Genomic DNA, 21,786 nt, shown 5'->3' on the forward strand with positions numbered 1-21,786 from the left:
CTGCCCCCCTGTGCCGCGCGCTGGCCGTGGCCGCGCGCCTCCGACAGCGCAGGCGGACGGGGACCCCGGCGCCCGGCCAGGGCGCTCAGGAATAGCCCGTTCAGCGCCCGTGAGCGCCCCGACCCTCCGAAACGCTCCGGGGGCCGGTCTGGAAACCCACCGCTCCGCCTGCGGGAAACCCCCGCCCGCCCGTGGACGCCTCCTATAACCACGGCCACCCTCCCGTGCGGACCGGACGTAGCTCTGTGACGTAGCTCTGTGACGTCGGCCGGCACGTTGCATTCCTCCCGCCGCGGGGGGCGGCGGCGGCGGCACCGCGGTCCGGCGGCGGGCGCGCTCCCGCCTCGCCTCGCCTCTCGCGCTCCTGGGCGGCAGCGCGCATGCCCCGGCGGCCGGCGGAGGCGGGGAGGAGGCGGAGGCGGGGCCAAGGCCGGCGGCAGGCGGGCACGGCTCCTTCCTCCTCCTCCTCCCCATCCCCATCCTCCTCCCCGCCTCCCTCCCTCCCGCGCCTTCCCGCCGCCCACCCCGCGCGCACGGCGCGTCTCGCCCCGCGCCGCCGCCGCTGCCGACACGGCCGCCGCTGCTGCTGCTGCTGCGGGAACAAAGGAGGGAAGCGGCGGCGGCGGTACCGCCAGCCCCGCGCCCCGCGCCCCCTCGCCTTCCCCTCTCCCGCCAGCCGGCCGGAGCCGCCCGCCGCGCCTTCTCCGACACCCGCCGCGGGGTTTCTGGCCCCCGCCGGGAACAGGTAGGTGAAGGGCAGTGGGCTGGGATGGGGTTCGGCTTCCCGGGGCCCTCAGGGCGGCGCGGGGTGCCCGGGCCTCACCGCCGCCTCTCCCGGCAGCCTGCTCCCGCCCGGCCCTCGCTGCAGTGGGAGGCTGCGGGCCGGGCCGGTGTGGGTCAGCGCCGGCGGCGAGACAATGAGGTTTTCCTGGCCGGCAGCGGGGCCGTGGGGGCCGGCAGCGGCGCGGGGCCTGGCAGCGGCCGGGCCGGCAGTGACTCAGGGGTTTGGGAGGAGCGGCCCCGGCTGGGCACCGCCGCCCGCCGTCGCTGCTCCTCAGCCCCGGCAGCCGCCGGGTCTTTTGTGTTCCGGTGTCCTCGGCGGAGGAGGCGGTGAGGAGAGCGGGGAGGGGGGTGGGTAATTAAGCCGCACCACGCTGCGGGCGCTTGGCAGTGGCTCCCCTTTTGTCTGACTCGCCCAGCAGGGCTTCACCCTCTGCGGGAAGGGGCCGGTGTCCGTTCGTCTTCTTCCGTACCGACCCCTTCGCCCCACTTCCCCCGAGCGCGGCCGTGCAGGGGCGAGTGCCCTGAGCATCCTCGGTTAGCCCCCCCCCCCCGTTCGATTTGTTTCCCCGTTACTCTCGTTTAATTGCGGCTCCCCCCCCTTTCGAGAGGATGATTTTGAGGTAAAAGGGTATGGAGGTCAGCAAGCCCACGGCCGGCGCCGTTCCTGGGTTTTAGGGTTGGTTTCGGTGCCCGGTGGGGGTCTGTATTTCCGCCGTTAGGCCAGAGGGAGGGATCGGCCGGCGGGATGGAGCCGGGGTGGCCCGGCCATCGCTCCGGGGTGCGGGGAGGCCTGGGTGGCTGGCGGCGTTGACGCTCCCCTCCGCGGCGGGGGCGAGGAGCGCGAATCGCTGCTGGCTCGAAGGGCACCTCTCGGTTGTCGGGAGGTCCCAGGAGTATCCCCGAGGTCAGGACCCGCTCCTGTTGCTGGTGCAACGAGACCTTTTTTTATCTTTCTTTCCCCCCCCCCCCCCCCCCCCGCCAAGGGGATGAGTCGGGTTTCATCACACACACGCACCCGCCCCCAAGGTAGTGGGGCGCTTCTGTGAGTCGGGGTTCTCACCCCGCCGCCCGGGAAAATGGCTGTTGGGAGCGGCGGGGCTGATCGGTGATTCTGCATTTCCTTGTGTGCTGGATTTCAGCTTCCGCGCTTCTCCCCCCCACCCCGGGAAGGAACCCCGGGGTCATGGTATTCGGTCGCCTCGCTGCCGGCGGGGGCGGCGCGGGGGCCCGGCGACCCGCCGGCCGGGGGTAAGCGGGGCCCGATGGCGGCGGCGGAGCCGGCTGACAGGCGGAAGCGCAGGCGCTGCCCCACGTGACGCGGCGGCCGGGCCGGGCCAGGCCGCGGGGGGGTTTCGCCGCCGGGAAGCGGGAGCGAACCGGGAACGGAGGGTTCAACCGCCTGCCGAAGGCGCGGGGGGAGAAGAGGCAGGAGCAGGGTCAGGCCGGGTGAGCGGCCTGGCAGAGTCCCCCTGGGGAAGCGCGGCTTCGGAAGGGCTGGGGAGCCACCTTTCAGGTGGCAAGAGGAACGTGGTGACAAAGGAGCTGGGGAGGCAGTGGTAGTGCCACCAGCGTGAGCACCTAAAGCTAGACTTAGTACGTGGTGGAACGGGCTCGTCACACACTAAGGTGGAAGTGGAGCAAGTCTGAGGTTGGTGTTGTCAGCGTGTTTGACAGTATCTCGAGCTTACCTGCTTAATAAAAGGGCAGAAGTACAGTCTTTTATTTGTATTGTAGGCCTACAGTGTAGATAGAGAAATCTGACAAATCCTGCAAGGTGTGTCATGTTTTTTTTCCGACTCCCTTGACTGGTGTGTGTATGTAAGTATCACAGTAAGTGTGAAGCTGTTTTGCAGTCCCCAAAGGAAACTATCTGTACCTGGATTATATAAATAAGGCATAAATAATACAACTGTTTATACCCGGAAAATTGGGTCCCATGACCACCAGCCGGCAAGCACATGAATTTTGCTTGTTTACTTTCTCCTGCTCTTGGCTTACTCTGATCCCAGCAATTCTGTTTAAATAGACAAAGGCAGCTGCCAGTTGCAGTTGTCATACTAATGGAACATAAGTTTACTACTTGCAGTGTGGGATTTCTTAATTAAAGGAAGTATTTCTCTGTACACTGTAATTAATTCACTTTTGGCGTTTTTGACTTCTCACAAGCTCAGCAGTCAGATATCTCTTAGCTGTTCCAGAATAGGAAGACAGCAATCTAGAGATTATACTAAAATGTCTCCAGATGCCACATACAGTGCTTCTACCAAACTTAAATTTTGGGAGGACAAATGCAATATTCCTGTGTGTCCTCAATTTGTAGTAGATTGCTTGATTACTGTGTTCCACTTTTACTGCCCTTGGGAATCAAGGATTTGGTTGCTGTTCAGTTTTCCTACTAACCTTGCTTTGCAGAGGTTAACCAGAAGTGAAGGTGAAGTATTTTTATTCCTAACTTCTGCAGTTCATGGCAGAGAGTTAGCATTGTCTTCCTTTGGGAGGCTCAGAGGTCCTGATATAACTTTATTAAGACAAAGGATTTAAAAGGATTTAACTGGTGCTTTTTTTTTTTTTTCCCCATGGGTAGGGTGTGTAATAGAACGCATTCAAGAATTTGAAGTTGTTAATTTTATTTCTTTTGGAAGAGTAAGATCTGGTCTAAACTTATTTCAGAAATACTCTTTTGATTCTCTGTTGAAGAGCCCATTATACACACATTGTGCCAGTTAGTACTCCGTATTGGGTTTCATACACAATTTAAGCAGTGTTCACGGCCTTGTTTTAGAAACTCCTCCTAAAGATAGGAGTACAGACTTCAGATGGCTGTGGCCATCTTCAGGGAATTTTATTGTTCTGTTTGATGAATGTATTGTGAGAGTAGGAACTGCTAATAGTGGAATTTAGCATCAAAATGATGCAAGATCAGCATTACTGAAAAAGTGGGGCTCTTCTGCTGGAGTCGGGGAAAAAATAAGCTATGTTTTTTGCCAGAACTGTTTGGTAGATATGAACTTGGTCTTGCTTATTCTGCATATCCCTGTTAGTGCTCAGAGGTTGGTAATAAGCGCCTTTTTTGGCTGTCGGATTGAATTTGGTCATTACCTTCATGTTCAGCTCAGTTCGCAGTGACTTTATTTCTCAGTATTTACACGATGACACATTTTCTTCTCCTAAATGTTCATAACGATGTTACTTAGCAATACAATTGCAGTATTGAATGGTATATTAACATCCATATAACCCTCTTTAAGAATGCTGATATCACTTTTGGGGGGGTAGGGTAAGCAGACATACTTTAATTTTATAACCCCATAATTGATTTTGGTGACATGCCAGTTCCTAATGCAGTTCTTGGTTTTATTTACAGCATCGAGATGACTCAGGAGACAAACCAGACCCCAGGGCCCATGCTGTGTAGTACAGGATGTGGATTTTATGGAAATCCTAGGACAAATGGGATGTGTTCTGTTTGCTACAAAGAGCATCTTCAGCGACAGCAGAATAGTGGTAGAATAAGCCCAATGGGTAAGGGTGTGTGACTGTTTTGGGTTTTTGGGGGTTTTTTACTTATTTTAAAATGAAACATATGAAAGATGACAAGGAATCCCAGATTTTTCAGGAGAACTTCTGAAAGCCCTGTACTAAAACAATGAATATCAAAGAGGATGCTGCTTTAAATCACAGTAAAGATAAAAATACATTTCTGTGTAATGTGTTCTGGTTTGCTTGGCATTCAGCCATAACTTGCTTTCCCACTTAGCCTCCTCTGTTAGCATATTCTTATACAATCTCTGTACTTTCGTTATTAACAGTATGGCCTGCCTTTAAGTAGGAAGTAATAAGCAGTAGCAGTGAAGATTGTGTGCAGACAGTTCATAGCTGTATACAAGACAATTTGACTAGCATATATTCTACAATTTGTTCGTAACTAACTTGTGAAATTCTTGCTATATAGGAACAGCCAGTGGTTCAAACAGTCCTACCTCAGACTCTGCATCTGTACAGAGAGCAGACATTAGCTTAAACAACTGTGAAGGTGCTGCTGGCAGCACATCTGAAAAATCAAGGTAAGATGAAGGTATTACATTGGGGTCTGAATGAGCTGTGAGCATGCAGCAAATTGAAGGCCTGCAGTAATCCTGCCCTATGGCAGTAAGCTTCTGCATAGGAAAAAGGGACAGTTTATCTGACAGTCCTTTATGAATCTGTGTAAATGAGAACTGATTGAAATATTTGCTTCTGGACTTCTACTCTTAAAGGGATGGTTTTCATTTATCTGGATGAATATTTGCTTCAGGTTTGCCTGTTTTCTTCTAGAGAAACTAAAATAGAGTAAAAAAATGTGTTTTGAAGATAGTAGAAGCAGAGGTCAGGAACGTGTATCAGTAGTGACTGAATAGGCAGTTTATTAATGGATCTGGACAGTTTAAGCTCTTATTATGAATGCAAAACTAAAGCAAATTATGTGTTTCACTGTACTTAAACAGAAATGTGCCTGTTGCCGCTTTGCCTGTAACGCAGCAAATGACAGAAATGAGCATTTCAAGAGAGGAAAAAGTAACGCCGAAAACAGAGACTGAGCCAGGTATGTTGGCAGAGTAACACTGGGTACAACTGGTGACTTAACGGAGGCTGACGGTTTGTTTACTTTCTAAGTAGGCATCTCCTGTTGCGGTGGTGGTCTTTGAGGAACCAGTAAGATGATTGCCAAGGATGCTTTTTGAGTAATCTCTGGTCAGAATCAAGAAAAAACACTAGTACCACAATGCAGTTTTAAGATGCATGTTCAATGTTAGTATAAAAGTTGACACCCATGAGGGTGGTTTTGCCTCCCAAACCTTCATTTTTAAAAGTAAGGCACACTAAAATTGCATGTGGGCAAGGTGTTCAGTTTTGCAGTCAAACTGTTGAGATTTCTGTGTATTATCTAGCAATACAATTCCTGCTGACTCATGATAGTTAAAATGGCTTGTTGCATTTGGAGAATGGAGTTCCTAATAAATTCCATTCTACAGAGGAGTGAGGCTGTGGGGGGAGGAAACATGTTGTTTAAAAATACTAACAAAAGCTGTTTAAGGTTCTTGAACTAATTGAGTAATCCAGTAAATATAACCAAAGCATTGTTCTGCAGATGCAAGATACTTGCAGCCTTTATTGCTGGATGTGAATTGTCAATTTAAAAGTTTTGGTTTTGTCCTGGAGAGTTGTAGCTGTAGTAGTAAACTGTTTCTTGGAGGAGGACCGGGAAGGGCAACTTTCTTACATACAACTAGTGGGTGATTGAATTCATATCAATTTGTTCAAATGGATATCTTAACACACTTATTCCACACTTAGGCACATTCACGCTTTTTAAAATAAATTTAATTTCTGAAACAGTCTTAAAACACTAAAAGCTGCTGTTTAGTAGGAAGCTGGTTTACTCAAGCTGAAGATAAAATTCATGTTTTCAGTTTTGAAGTCAGTTGCAGTCAAGAATATGCTACTAAGTGGTGTATAAGAGTCATTTTTATCTAGGTATATCTTTGCCAGCAAAGACTGCTCTAACACCTGGTATTTAATTGCCCAGTATTTGTAAATGGCAAAACCCTCTGTACAATAGGTCACACGAGTCAAGATTAAGTGGCATGAACTAATGTACAGTTATACAGTATATTGGGGTTTTTTTAATGTGTGGACTGAGAGGATATTTTTGCAAGTATTAACTTCTTGTAACTGATGTCATCTGAAGAGGCTTTCTGTATGTAACTAAGAAATAATTTAGACTTTACTACAATATTTAGAAACCCATCTTGCCTTGTTATGAATGCCTACCTGAAATGTGGCAAGCAGGAAAGAGGAATACATAAAATGGTAGCAGTGGTGAAGTAGTAGGTGACTTTACTCATGCTAGAACTGCTGGTATGAATTTGTCATTTTACCAGGTGTAAAGGATGATCTTCAGTTACTGTTGACATAGTACCTGAAAAACAGGTCACGTGGGTCAACTGTATGATAGGTAGTATCGCGTAGCAGTTTGATTAGAACAGGGGGAAAAATCCAAAAGCAGCTCAAGATACTTATATGTTGTTGAAAATAATCTTGCAGGTTGAAACCAGTAAAAGCTGTCACAAGCTTCTGTAAAGATCACTGGAAAAACTGTCAGAAAGCTTAAACGTGTCTGGAAAGAACTTGTGGAACAAAACTGCCTTCCTAAGTATTTACCTGTAAATTCATGAGACAGCCTCAGCTGTAATGCCCAAGTTCCCTTTTAAGCATTATGGTTTGGCACAGATTATAGACAGCATAGCATAGTGTCCTTTTATGCTGTTCTTAGGGTTTGTTGGACATCTGAAATACACAGCATGTTGGCTGTATTCAGTGCTACATTGATCTCTGTCTTACAGGCAAGAGAAGCTGGCCTAGACTTTTTACAAAAATACCTGTCGTGTCTGGACTAGTTGCATTTTCCTTCTCTTCTTTTTTCCAGCAGCATCCAATATGTGCTGGTCTGTCCTCTCAAGGAGGAATTGAAATGACGGTAAATAATTCACATCGCCTCATAACAACAAAGCTAATGCTTTCTATGAGGTGTAATTCTCTAAGAGAATGCCACAGTCATGGAGTTGTTAATGAAAACACAGCCTAGTTGTAAGCACAGTCTGACCCTAGCAACTGAATTTCGTAACCATCTATCAGATGGTTATAAGCAGATGATGAACAAACAATATAGCCTTCAAGCAAAGTAGCTTGCTCTCCTTTTAATGTCTTCAACAGTATGAAGTCACATTCTTTTCTGCCAGATTTTCACTAGCAAATGGAACTTTGGATATTTCCCTTTCAAGCCAGACAGTTAAAAAAAGAATTACATCTGGTCAACTGATTTTTTTTTTTATTATTATTTTTTTTTAGCAGGCTGTAGCATAAAATTTTACTTGTTTGCTATTGGAATTGAAGGAGGTGATTTGAGAAGGTGGTGAAGTTGAGAACAATGAAGCTTACCAGGTTTATTTTTCTTGGGTTTGGGGTGGGTTTTTTTTCCCTTTGCACAGGTTGAGGGTTGCAGCCTGGATTCTCATTCAGAACAAATTCAGCACTAAGACAATTTTCTTAACTTTTGAAGGAAGAAAGGCATGATGGATGTAACTGATGTAGTTGGGTGTAATTTAGATCTCTAAAGTGCTGTGTTTTCTTCTAACTTGTAATTTCTTAGTTCAACTTACTTGTTTGTTACAATTTTATAATTGATTAGTGGCATGTGTTCAGTTGTGTATCTGAACTTCTCATAACTCGGAGAAAGCTAAAGGCCTTTATGTTCAAACTCAAATTTATAAGTGGGCACCACTTACAAAATACTCTTCATAGAATTTTGATAAGCTTTTGTGCTTCTTTTTAAGTACTGAATTCTAATACAGTCTTCACCAAAGTCCGACTATACCCAAAACATTCTAGAAATGTAACTCATAGTTGCTTTTTTTTGCTGTGCTAAGTTGCAGGAACTAAATGCAAAATCTAGTGAACTCCTTTCCTTTCCTTGTGTGACTCTATCAGAGCAATCTATTTACCAAGTTGGTGAGTGGAGCCCTTCCTTAAGAAATATGGGGGTGTTCTTAGCAAGTATTGGAATGGAAAGAAAAGATCCATGCAAGAAGGAGAATGAGTTACATAGTAACCACTAAAAACAAACTGTTTTGAAAATAAGTTGATACACTTATGTTGTTTCAAGTTACGGCATATTTTTAGTATTTTGTTGCACTTTTGTAGGTCATTACCTTGTTGAATAGTGAGCCTGCAGTCAGGTCTGTCAGAGTTTCCAGACATAGTATCAGCATGTGTATCAGAGGCTTGGATTGGTGTGGTTTTTTGTTGTTGTTGTTTGGGTGTGGTTGTTTTGGGTTTGTTTTTTGTTTTTGTTTTGTTTTTTTTTTTTTACCTAGTAATAGCTCTGTTTTAGGGAGTAGTCTGATCAGCTATCATTTTGTGAAGTCACAGCTGCAGAGTAGCACTGTTTATAAAGAAAATGAACCAAAAATTGAACTGATTGTGGTCTTGTGTAAATTACTTATTTGAAAAAATACCCAAATACTGTTAACTTACTGTATAATTCCATCCATGTTGTAGCTCACCCTTTCTGTTCCTGAATTAGCTTCAGAATACAGCAGGCAGTGGTGGTTGGCTCACTTGTCTCTTGGCTTTCTACCAAGCCAGTATGATGAGGGTTTTTTGACAGTTCTCCTCCATTCAGTTTAAGACCCTGTTATGGATTATCCTCACTTACATTGTAGATAGAACCAGTGTGTTTTATCTGTGGTGTGCACAGTGTGTTGCAGGTAATACTCATAGATTCATAGATTGGTCCAGGCTGGAAGGGACCTCCAAAGGTCATCTAGTCTGACCTCCCCACAGTCAGTAGGGACACCTCCAACTAGACGAGGTTGCCCAGGGCCTTGTCGAGCTTCACCTTGAATATCTCAAGGAAAGGGGTCTCAACCACCTCCCTGGGCAACCTGTTCCACCACCCTCATAGTAAAGAACTTTTTCCTAATAACCAAGCTAAATCTCCCCTTCTACAACTTAAAACCATTGCCCCTTGTCCTGTCACTGCAGGCCTTTGTAAACAGACTCTTCCCAGCCTTTCTGTAGGCCCCCCTCAGGTACTGGAAGGCCGCTATTAGGTCTCCCCGGAGCCTCCTCTTCTCCAGGCTGAACAACCCCAGCTCCCTCAGCCTGTCCTCATAGCAGAGGTGCTCCAGCCCCCTGATCATTTTAGTGGCCCTCCTCTGGACCCGCTCCAGCAGGTCCATGTCCTTTCTGTATTGAGGGCTCCAGACCTGCACACAGTACTCCAGGTGAGGTCTCACCAGAGCGAAGTGGCAGAATCACCTCTCTGGATCTGCTGGCAACACTTCTTTTGATGCAGCCCAGGATGTGATTGGCCTTCTGCGCTGCAAGTGCACATTGCCTGCTTGTGTCCAGCTTCTCGTCCACCAGCACCCCCAAGTCCCTTTCCTCAGGGCTGCTCTCTAATACCTCATCCCCCAGTCTGTATTTATACTGAGGATTGTTTCGGCTCGTACAATTGTATTTATACCGAGGATTGTAATATTGTGAGGAAGATGCCAAGTAGACGGCTAGTTTATGAGATATGGTAGTCTCAGGATGGTAAATGTGATACTCCTTAGACCTTGTTCTAATAAGTGTCTTGTTAATTCTGATTTTTTTTCACACATGGCTATAGTATTTTAACCATGTGGCTATCTGTACACAGTTCCTTTGTGGCTAGTTGGTAAAATTGTCTAAGAACTCTGTCTTGTGTTGAAAATAATTAGCTCATCTTCAATTTTCCCGTGTCTGCTGTAGTTTCAGTAGATGCCCTTAATTGAAACAAATCTGAAATAGAACCGGTAGTCTCTTCTAAACACTGCAACTGTTCACTTTGGAAAATAAGACTGGGGACCCAACTGTTGTTGGGAGATATTAGTTGTTTAGCTTTAGTAAGTTTTAATTAGAATACATTACTTAGGATTATCATATGGTGGGATTTATGGTGGTTGCTTAGCTTTTCTTAGCATGAGTAGCTAGATTTGCAGAAGCCTTTAAGCCACCATGGAGTACAGTGCTGTGTTTAGTCTTTTAGTATGAGGAAAATGTCAATAATGTGCTGATGTTTTGGTAGTGTTTTCCCCAAGTCTGGTTCAGTTCCTGATGTTCTGCCAGCGAGAGCACAGGTGCACAAGAAGCATAAACCAGAAGATAAAGAGGCTACAACCCTCAGTAGAGACTGCAAATCAACAAGATAAGGGCAGTCTTATCTGCCTGGACACACTAAAAAAATCCAACAAGGTTTTAGAAGATCCCAGACTAAAAATCACCATTGGACTAGAAGATGTGCAAACAGCACGTGAGGGGTGGCTGTACAGATCGCAAGGGTCTAATTGCCCACAGATTTCTTTGTTTGAGATGCCTCCCGTTTTGGAGGCATCCAGCCTGGGCTGACCCTGCTGCTGTACCTTTCAAATAATTTACTTATTTTTATAAATATGACACCTGAGAGCCTGCTGTGGAAAACCTAGGGCTGAGCCTGAAGGAGGAGGGAGCGCGCCCAGGACTAAGTGTGTCCGTGTGTGTGTGAAGAGTCAAAAGTGGCACCTGTCAGCTCACTGTGGTCGTCTGCTGAAAAGGGACCCTGGTCTGAGCAGTGGAAAACTTCGGTGGTGTGTGTGCGACTCCTTGAATGGTGTGTGAATGCTTGGGCAGCACCTTCTCCTTTAGCACTGTTGTTTTGTTTTAATAGTGGTATGTCACAGGTATCAAGTCTTCTTGGTGACCAAATGAAACCATATTTCTGTGTGATACTGAAACTGAGGTATCTTTACGTTGTATTAATGTACCAGTGAAGGTATTCAATATGCCTGTTAGAGTTGGGCATGTGGGAGATGAGTTGCATGCTGCAGAACATTTCTGTTCCCTGTCTTTGGCATTAAATTAAATTAAACACAATAGAAGTTTATTCTGTAGACTTTCATCACAGGCATCTGGGTTGGCATAGCAATTACAGTTCCTGAAGAATAAAGTATTTAGGCTCAGGAAGCTTGATAAAGCATAATAAGAACTGTCCATCTTTTCCCACTAAAATTTTATACACAAGTCCATTGTTTTAATCCGCAGTATAAGCACTGCGTGCTCTCTAGTACAATCTTTCTGCTCTGGTACTGCAGAAGTGCAGTCTTAGGTCTTTCTGATGACTTTTGACTTTGCCTTTCTTGTTTTAATTTTTCCAGTTCTTCCGTGGTGGGAGTTGGGGGTTATCTTCATCAAGTCAGAATGCTTAAATCAACTGGGGTTTTTTATGCTTTCAAGACTTTGCTCCACTGATATGTTTACTACTCACTAGTACCGTGAAACTCATACAGTTTAAGCTCTTTGGATCTTATTTTGGTTAATTTTTGTTTAGTCAGAGAAGCTTCTAAAAACTTCTTGGTGTTAGTTCAGTGGCCCTTTTTAGTCCCTCTTGTTATGGGAAGGGTTAAAAAGTAATACTGCTTTATTTTCATCAGGTTTGTTCAACTGAAACACTGGATCCATTCCTTTCCAGTCTGAAATCTCAGTGGGAAGACACCTACAGTAGGCAGGCTCTTTTGTAGCAGCAGTACTGGTTTATATAGGGAAAACTACTGTCAGTTCTGAAAATCCTGTTCTTAGAGCAGTTTTTAATTCTGAGTGCCAGTCCCACATAGTCACTGCGGCATAATATTTTGGGGTCTGAGAAGAGCTTTGTTCTCCAGTTTGTAGGACCTTTCTGTGTATAGCTTGAGTAGCTGTCATGATGTGGCTAACTTCTCACATCAGTGACCTTGGTGTTCCAACATACCTTTTATAAGGATGTGTCTTACCTTCAGACTACATGTGAAGGAAGTTTTCCCAAATTCATAATGCAATGCCTGTATTTGTGTGGGTTTTTTTCAGGTACCTCTCCAATACTAGAATTATGTTAGTCTTTATCATCGTAGCAGATCAGTAAGTCTTCCTTGTGGATGATGGTAAAGCATTTTATAGTGCCTACAGATAATAATTTCAGTCCAAATAATAGTTAATAAAGGCCTGCCCAGTTCTGAAAATCTGTTGCTCCTAAGTTTTTTGGCCTTGTAGTAGGAGAACTGGTCTGCTAAAACTCAAGCAAAGTAAACCTGATCAGATAACTTCTTGAACCAAAGGTTGAAAAGGGAAGTGACCAAGGTGATGGAGAGGGATGCATGCCAACAGAAACTTGGTTAAAGTGATGAAACATGTTTTAGTGGTGAGGGGTTTGCTTCACCTGAACACTTGTTACTGAGGAAGCAGGTCTATACCAGTAACCACTCAGCATTTGTTCAGTTATTCATTCCATGGGAATCATATAGTAATCATTTCGAGCACTTTGATTAACCTGGTGATTTCTGGCATAAAATGAATTTAATATACTGGAGACTGGACTTGTACTTGCCTGATTGGATTTAGCTTCTGTGCTAAAGGAAGCCTTTTGTGACAAGCAGTTGTCAGGACAGCATCTGATGAATTTATATTTACTCCTGATATCATGGCAGTACAATTACAGTGCAACCACTACAATTTACAGTATTTTTCATCCAAGCCACAGGGTGATGAAAAAGAACTTTTATTCTGAGCTTTAAGTAAAGGGCAGGGTAGGCAGCTTTGCTTCTGTCTTAGCCATTACTCAGAAGCACATTTATGAAGGTTTAACATGATAAAAACTCATCATCAGACTTAACTCTGCTGGCATAAAAGAATATGAAAATCTTTTATTCATGGAAAGTAATAAATGACACGTTTTAATTTGGATTTAGGGGCCTGTGTCCCATTTTGTCTTGGGACCTTTTAGTGCCCATTATGGCATGTTGTGTACCTTTTCCTTCTTGGAACATGTTTTAGTTGAGGGGGAAGGATCCTGTTCAGCATGTGCCTCCATAGTTTCTGAGGATGACTTTCATCATTTTCCAGTTCCTGAGCTGCCAGTTGTCACAGTTTATTCATGCAAAGAAGGAATTATACCTGTAGTAGTTGGGAGCGCTTTCTCTTAGATGGATTTGTTCTCAGTGTCTTTGTTTCGTGGTAGATTGATCTACTAGGCTATCTCTTCGCCTTGGTGATTCCTGGGAAGTTGCTGTTGCCACTGTTTCTTCCCTGTTAGCAGTGATAAACGTTGCTCCTCTTACTGCTTTGATTTTCTCTTAATGCATGTTGTGGGTGACTTTAACTATTTAGGTCACTGTTGATTTTTCCCTTCTGCGTTTTCTTTTGCATCTGATTGAAACAGCATACGTGCTCCCAGGGCTTATATGTATAAGTTGGTTCTGATGCTGATGAAGCTTCCCCCTGGCTAACTATACACCAAATGGCAAAGAGTGCGAGTGTTTCTGGTTCCTCTTTCTCATCTGCCATGGCATACAATTAGTATTTCATTTTTAAATGAATGAGCAATATAACACATGCAAAAAGAGTTTGACCGTGCTTTTGGAGAGGTCATTTTTTTTTAAGGCTGTAGCTGATGGGTGTTAGCCAAGGTGCATAGTATCCAACAGGTTTACACTGTGATAACGCTGGTTTTTAACGTGGTTTTTGGTCACAGGCTCTCAAATAGATAAGTGATACCGAACACTGCTTTCCTTGAGATTTAAAGACAAATATAGAGGATCATATCTGTTCATCTAGAAAACGTTAATCATCAAGACAACTGTTTTCTCAAAAAAAACGAGCAGCAGCAGAAATTACTCCAAAAAGTACCAACAGAAGTAGTGATTGTAGTGCTAGTGCTGTAATAGTTTTCTTATACCTCAGACTTGGCAAAATAGCATTGACATTGAACTTCCCAAATTTTTTTAGAAAAAGGTCTATGCAAGGTGACAAAAATTAAAGGCAGTAAGTGGCCTTAGTTAGGCCTGTTGCTATAATGTATAAGCAAAGTATAAGAAAATTGTAGCAGCCATTGTTTTACTGCATGAAGTTTTTTGGTGATGGGAACTGAAGGTGCCTTGTTACCTCTGAGAGCTTGTCACTTTTAAATCTTGTTTTGGATTATGAAGTCCTGACTGGGGGCTGTCTTGTTTTACAGTGAATTGTGAGGCTTTCTAGGTATTAGTGGCAATAATGAACTGGTTTTTAAAATACCCATGAACAGGTCAATGCAAACATAATTTTTAAAAAACAAGTATGAAGAGTAAGGAGAAAAACAGCCAACATAACTATTTCTTCATGTCTGGAAAAAACACACTTTTCACGAAATACAACACTTACTGATCCAAAAGAATCTCAACTAACAAACCTGATTTTTGTGCATAAAGTTGATTACAAATAAGTTCTAAGCATTTATTCTGAAATGCATTTTGTAGTTTGTTCTATTTTACAACAAAAGATGTCATCATACAGCTGGGAGAGTTCAGGAAAACTGTACCAGGAGCAGGTGTTAAAGCTGTGTACAAAGACACCTCTCAGCTTTCTTCCCTTCCAGTTTGGAAATAAAGAGGATATGAAAAACAAACAAACAAAAAACCCAAAAAACCACCAAACAAAGGTTGTTTGATTGGAAAAACTTTTTTAAACAAAATTAACAGATTCACAGAAGTTCACAAAAGGACAAATTTTTATCCTTCAGAGAACTTAAGTTAAATGTGACTGAAGTTTGTCTGAAGGTGTTCATGACAGAGGCAATTAAAAAATGACTCATTTTGACTATACCTACTTGAACACTAAAGCTGAATACAATACAAAAATACAGATATTCAGTGTAAATCTGCACTTTGTTCTTTACTGAAAGTGTTGAAAATGTGAAGGCTCTTTTGAAGTTTGTGCGTTTTGTAGCTGTGTTCTGGATCTGTCACAGAATCAGTGGCTTGCTAGCTGCTGTCTTGGTGAACTGTTTTAGGCATCTGACTTCACAAGTGTAGTGGCAAAGTAACATAGTACGATGATAGTAACACATGACTGAATTTCATTTGTTTCTAAAATATGTTCCTATTAGTTATTCTCCACAGGTATCCCCTCTGTTCAGCAACTTTAGCTGTGACAATATTGTTATTTTTTTAGATTAAATGTTACTTGATCATACGACTTTTTAAAATATTAAATGTGTGTATGGAACTTCTGGACTGCGTTCCAAGCCCTTAATACCTGTATACTCCTGTATAGGTGTAATGAATAAGTACTTCATATTTTCTGGCTGGTGGAACTGTGGGGAAAATCTGATTGTCTTGTGTAGACCCAAAAGGGAAGAATAGAGTACCTAAAAATCCCTATTCCTGATTTGCATTTTTTGTAGAGTAGTCTGTGTAGTACTACAGACATCAAACATCAGGATCTTAATAAGGGAATTAGTCTTTATGGAATACATGCATGCTAGTGAAATCAAGAAAAGGACATTTAACCTTTATTTCCTTTGCTTGCTTTGACAGTTGTTACTCAACCAAGCCCATCAGTTTCTCAGCCTAGTACTTCGCAGAGTGAAGAGAGAACTCCTGAGCTGCCCAAACCAAAGAAGAACAGATGTTTCATGTGCAGAAAGAAGGTTGGCCTTACAGGTATGAGAACACTTCATCAGTTTTGAACAGATCTGTATGATTAGTTGTCTCTTGCTAAATTAAACTTGATGAAATATCTGTACCATTAAACTTAGTTGATTTTTCAGAATCCAAACAACTTAATACAGCTGTTCATTTTTCTTACTTTGTATGTCAGAGTAGGTGAGCGTACCGCCTTTGTAGTGACTAAGCCCTTAATTTATAACTTAATTAAATACGAAGCTTCCTAGTGATGTTGCTTCTTTTTCTATGTACAGGATTTGACTGCCGATGCGGAAACTTATTTTGTGGACTTCACCGGTACTCTGACAAGCATAACTGCCCGTATGATTACAAAGCAGAAGCTGCAGCAAAAATCAGGAAAGAGAATCCAGTTGTGGTGGCTGAAAAAATCCAGAGAATATAGGTTAACCTGCTTGTGAACAGACTGACTGACTTATTGTTTTTAATATATCCTAGGAAAACACAAAAGAGCAGGTGCATGGCCATTTTCCTTTGTTCTCCAAAGTTTTACTTTTAGTCTTGTCTGTCTTAATGATATTTCAGAATGTTTGGGTGTTTGTTACAGGCAGAATCGAATAGATACAGCCCTTGAAAATATACATGCCCTCCCCAGAATATAATTGGATGATCAGAAACCTGCGTAGGAATTCACATGCACAGAGGACAGACTCTCTAGTTCACATGTGCCAAACAGATGTATGCTATCTGCATGTTTGCAGCAGATCTGCCTTTTGAGATATGTTTGAGATATATAGTCTTTGGCTAGTGTTATGTGCCTGTTTTGGAGAAGGATACATCAAAAAGGTTGGCAGTCTACTTCTATCATTTAAAATGTCATTCTAATTTTAGTTTCCACACTCCATTGTTTTCCAGCAGAGTGTAAGTTATGTAGAGGAGTCCACCATCCCAGTAAGGTGAATGTTGGTGCCATATTTAAGAAAGTTACTTATCAATTGCACTGAGAAAAATGGAAAAAATCAGATATGTATGAGAAGAAAACCATTTTGGAAAAGATTATATTAGCTTTAGAATCACGAAAATGAGAAAAAACTTCTTTACTTTGAGGGTAACAGAGCACTGGAACAGGCTGCCCAGGGAGGTGGTGGAGTCTCCATCTCAGGAGACATTCAGAACCTGCCTGGATGCGTTCCTGTCCAACCTGCTTTTGGTGAACCTGCTTGGGCAGGGGGGTTGGACTAGAGTATCTCCAGAGGTCTCTTCCAACCCCTGACATTCTGTGTGATTCTTTAAAATGGGTTCCTGAAGGGAATGTCCTGCTAGGAACTTATGAACCGGCCTGCAACAGAGTTGTCTGCTTTTCCTTGCATAGCTAAAAATGTCATGTAGCACAATATTGTAAGATTGGTTTACATAAAAAAAAAGTTACATATGTTTTTAGACATACCACAGCAACTCTATCAAGCAACACGTCTGATGAGTAAGTTACTGAAGTATTAGAACAGTTTATTATTCATATACTACTTACGTTCTGTGTGTTCTGAGTTCAAAAGAATATTAGGAGTTATTTTTTTCTAGTTTTAAATTTAACAATTGCACTGTTCTGCATGGAAAACCATACCCAACATGGCTGCTGTAGACTTAAGTGGTAGCTGGAACCACTCTTGGAGGGCTGCTTTATCATTTTTAATTGTACTTGGGTGTAGGACTAGTGTTCTTGGGTGTATTGCATGGGCTGCATTATCTACAGCATTGTACAATAACAACTCTAGAAAAGGCAGTATGCTTCACTGATGCTTGTCTGGTAATATCACTTCTGTGTTATAATGGAAGGGTTTTTGTGATGTATGAAACTTGTGTTTTTTATATAAACAAGTACAGTTTAGACTAGTGTTGTGGTAATGCCTGTTCTCATCTGTAAATAGTTACTTATGTACACAAGACGCTACTCCTGAACTTCAGATTTTTATTGCAGTGTTCAGTCTTAGTTTTTACTTCACTATTAAAAGTATCAGGTTTTTGCTTCTAACTTTGTTTTTCTGAGTTATTAGATATGCAAACATGTACAGATAGTTCATATTTATGTATTGCACATAATCATGCTACCCAGCATCTATGCTGTATTGTATTATGTAAATAATAAAAATCATGTACAGAAGGAAATACTTCCTTTTGTGATAGTTCATTGGGTTTAGTTATTGCTGTAAACAGAAGGTGACCTTGTAGAGGTTGAGGTGCAAAGATCTAAGTTCCTATTGATGTTGTCTTTATGCTTACGCCTGCCTATGTCCTTATTTCTTATTTGGATTTACCAACTTCTTTTAAGATAATTTGCATGAGCAACTGGAATGCAGATAACTACTTGATGGCTCAACACAAATGCCAGCGAACAACAATGTGCTTAAATGGAGCAAAGGAAAGCATTAACAGTGAACTTCAAAGGTGGTTTGTTTTGTGTTTTTGTTTTTTTTTTTTTTGTTTGGTTGGGTTTTTTTTGCCTACAAACTTACTTCCAGTGGATCTTTTCTAATAGAGCCTCACAGAGCCGTTACACTGACTGCGCCATTCTGTCCACATCTCACCAGCAGACCTGGGCAGAGTTATTGTCAGGGTCAGCATCCAAATACAGATGTTAAATATGCCAGATTTATCCTTCCTGGTGCAAAGGACGAGGACAGAACACACAGCACAGGTTGCGTTGGAGGAAGACATCTTCACTGCTGGATAATGCATAAAAATTGCTTGTATCAGAAATAGATAATGTGCATTCCACCAGTCAGCTGATACTCATGTGATAAGTCACCACTGCAGCCACTGTATGTATTTCCAATAAGGGAACAAAGGCATACTCTGGGACTTCATTTTCCAGGATGGATTTTATGACTTAATCATGGAACTACTCTAAAGCACCAAAATTATCATTTTTCTACCTTTTTGTATTAAAACAAAATCAGCTACTCCACTGCAGCATAAAATGCTTTTCTCTTTTTTTCCTCTCTTTTTCTTTTTAACCTGGGAGCACCCTGCAACTGGATGTTTGAGGAGAATTGTCATTTTCGATACTGTTGTGGCTAGAGTGTTTTAGGACAGGTAATAGTACTGATACTGGTATTTTCCGATTATGATGATCTCAATCTTACTGTCTGCATTTTCATCTGAAAAAAAAGGCTGTACTTAAGAACACTTGTGGAAATAATTGATCTCAGTAGATCTGTGGAGGAAAATATGGAGTGAAAAAATTCCTCATTGTCCTGTGAAATCATGAACTGTGTCATATGTAAATTGCACAAAAGTGGGCTATGAGCCTGTACTCAAAAGTAAGTCTGGAAGCTCCCCTTTAATAATTTATACAGTGTCTGTAATCATTCAGGAGCCCTAATTCTGTTGAGGCTCACTAAAGACTTAAAGAAGGGGAAGGTGGTTTAAAAGGAGCGGGTATTGACAGAGTGTGTGGAGAAGCAGTGATTTAAACTGCGGTGCAAATGCTGTGGCACCTTCCTTGGCAAAGAGTAATAATGTAGGTGCAAGGTCTTTCAGATCTCACTCCCCACCACCCAACTTGGAGACTGGTGTATATATTCCTAAAGTAAATGGCTAACTCCCACAGCACTGTCAGACACAGTTTTAATACAGTGGTATTAAAATGCTTTGAGAAAAAGAGTCCGTCCTCTCTAATATCTAAACACAAGCCATTCATAAAGCTGCTCTCGTGTCAGTTTAAAGTAAGAAACAGCTATGAATAGCATACCCTTCTTCCAAGAAAGAAATGTGATCACTTCACGTGACCTTGATCCTCATTTAACGTTGGGCTGTTGGACTGAGATGTGCTTAACTGATGCATAAACACACTGTTCCAGGAAGTCTTCCTCTGTCCCAAACAAGGTTACCAGACGATGAGGACTTTTTTTTAGTTAGGGAACAAAAAGGAACAGACAAACAAATGAGTAAATAAAAGCAGCTGGTGACGAAAAACTGTTTGGTAATCTTCAATCTGTGAAATACTTGCCTTGCTGGTGCTATGGCTGCGCAGTACTATGTTCCACCGCATTCTGTACAAACTCACTGACAGCTGTTACTCTTAAACCTGAAATTTGGAGTATAGTGATGAGCTTCCTGTGGTGTTTCCAGCCTGTTGCTTTAAGGCTGGTGAGCTGCCATGTGACTTGGGTGATTGTGGTGCATACAGATGCCATGGGGTCCAGAAGCCCTGAGTATCTTCCTGGTACTCAGCCATGTGCTTCTGATCATGGGTTACTCTGCAATGTGTTTTGGAAGGTCATTATTCACAAGTGCAAGGGCACGTCTTGGATACTTGCTTGTATTTGTTGTGTCTCAGTCACTCAAAGGATACTTATTAAGGATTTAACTTGCGTATAATGAGTCAAAATGCATGTCAGTTTCTTGGTATTCTCACGTGTTCTACAGTATCACCTGATGGGTATGCTTGAAGGAGGAAATGCACAGCAAATAAGGAAATTGGTTTGATTTGGGTATCCAGGTGTGTTAAGTAGTAATGATTCAGTAAGAAAAGGAACTTTCCTCTCTGTATAGGTGTGTGATTTTTGTGTTTAATTTATTAATTTCTCAGCCAACCGAACAATGAAAATGCATTTTCTCAAAAATGACCTATTACTGGCTGCCTTGATCTTTTTCACAATGAAACTTGATGGACTATTGTCTGATTCAGGAGACGCAAAGGGCTCTGGTGGTACACCTGAAAGTACCTGGATGCTCTTGGAAGTAATAAATAACATCCAAACAGTTAACTGAGGGGAACAGTTAGAAAACCTGAGCTGGAAATATAACGAGTGGCTACCTGTGGAAATGTTAAAACATAGTCCAGGAGGAAAGTTCTTTTTGTGAGTGCAGTGAGCATCAGTTACAACCACAGTCAGGTCAATATCTAAGAGAACAGAGTTTCAAATGCCATTTCACAGTCCTGAGTTACTCCTTAATCTACTGTAAACACTTCAGCAGAATGTGCTTCAGTCTTTAAATTGGCTATTGTAGTAGTAATTTAGTGACGAGCAAAGAAAAAACAGGGTTGGGTTATTGGGTTTTTTTACTAGACTGAAGAAAATACAGAAACCCTTTCATCAGCACAATGAAGCTGAACCAAGGACCAGATTTCTGACTCATATAATTCAGCAGAAGCAGCAAGTCTTAGCATGTGGGATGCAAAATAGCAGAGTATCAGCAGCCTGTGATTTAAATGAAATGAAAATAGAGGCGTAAAACTGATAAAGATGGCGGTACTGAAATAAATGTAGGAATCAACACCTACAGTGGCAACCCAAAACACTGTAGCTTGATTGCTTATTTGTGTAGATACAAATCTGTACCATTAAAAAAAAACAAAAATGTTGATTATTGAAATGACTAGTCTCAGATTCCTGAAGAAGCTGTGTCTCACTCTTGCCTTTTGTACTAAATGGTAAGATGTAGATGGCAGATTATTTTTTTAATGCTAATTTCATTTCAGTGTGTGTTTCTCTCCATGGCCAGTATTGTAAGAATGTTGGAAGTTGGGTTTCTCATGTGAATGTTACTTTGGCTCAAACCCCCTAACTAAGATATCTGTACCCTTACTAAACCTCCTTGTGGCCTAGCTTTTTTCTCCCTGTATCTACAACCAGTTAACAGCATTTACGCCCAAGTAGCAATAAGCCCAGTTATCACAAACTGAGGTTTATTTCTTATGGAGAGAAAATAAAAAATAAATCCTATCATTTTATCTACTCTTGCCCCTGAGTACAAGCATGCATGTGTCCTTAGTCCTGACCCAAGGCAGGTTAAGTCTTGCACTTAACTGACCCTATGGGTACCTGACAGGGTTGGAGGGTGAAGTGCCTCCCTCTCTGCAGGCATTTCACAGAAAGTTTACCCACAGCTTGTGCCAAGTGAAGGCATTTCCAGAGCCCCCCGCCTCCTCCTGAGTTCCCGTCAGGTTGCCTCTAATGCTGAATGACTAACATTGCAGTGTGATGCCATCCTT

General features: G+C 42.7%; 1 protein-coding gene across 2 annotated transcripts; it reads left to right on the forward strand.

Moving 5' to 3' along the window:
* Window positions 1-513: 513 nt before the first annotated feature.
* Window positions 514-18,065, forward strand: ZFAND5 (zinc finger AN1-type containing 5). Of its 2 annotated transcripts, XM_074165958.1 has the most exons (6): window positions 514-745; window positions 4,148-4,305; window positions 4,736-4,847; window positions 5,268-5,365; window positions 15,705-15,830; window positions 16,088-18,065. In XM_074165958.1, exons 2-6 carry the CDS (start codon window positions 4,155-4,157, stop codon window positions 16,234-16,236), a joined length of 636 nt encoding a protein of 211 aa, XP_074022059.1. In that variant the 5' UTR covers window positions 514-745; window positions 4,148-4,154; the 3' UTR covers window positions 16,237-18,065. The 2 variants fall into 2 exon arrangements, with proteins under 2 accessions (XP_074022059.1, XP_074022058.1); XM_074165957.1 differs by lacking the exon at window positions 514-745 and having other exon boundaries at window positions 4,110-4,305; window positions 16,088-17,951.
* The last annotated feature ends 3,721 nt before the right edge of the window (window positions 18,066-21,786 follow it).

This window comes from Numenius arquata, chromosome Z (genome assembly GCF_964106895.1).
Source record: "Numenius arquata chromosome Z, bNumArq3.hap1.1, whole genome shotgun sequence".
Lineage (NCBI taxonomy): Eukaryota > Metazoa > Chordata > Aves > Charadriiformes > Scolopacidae > Numenius > Numenius arquata.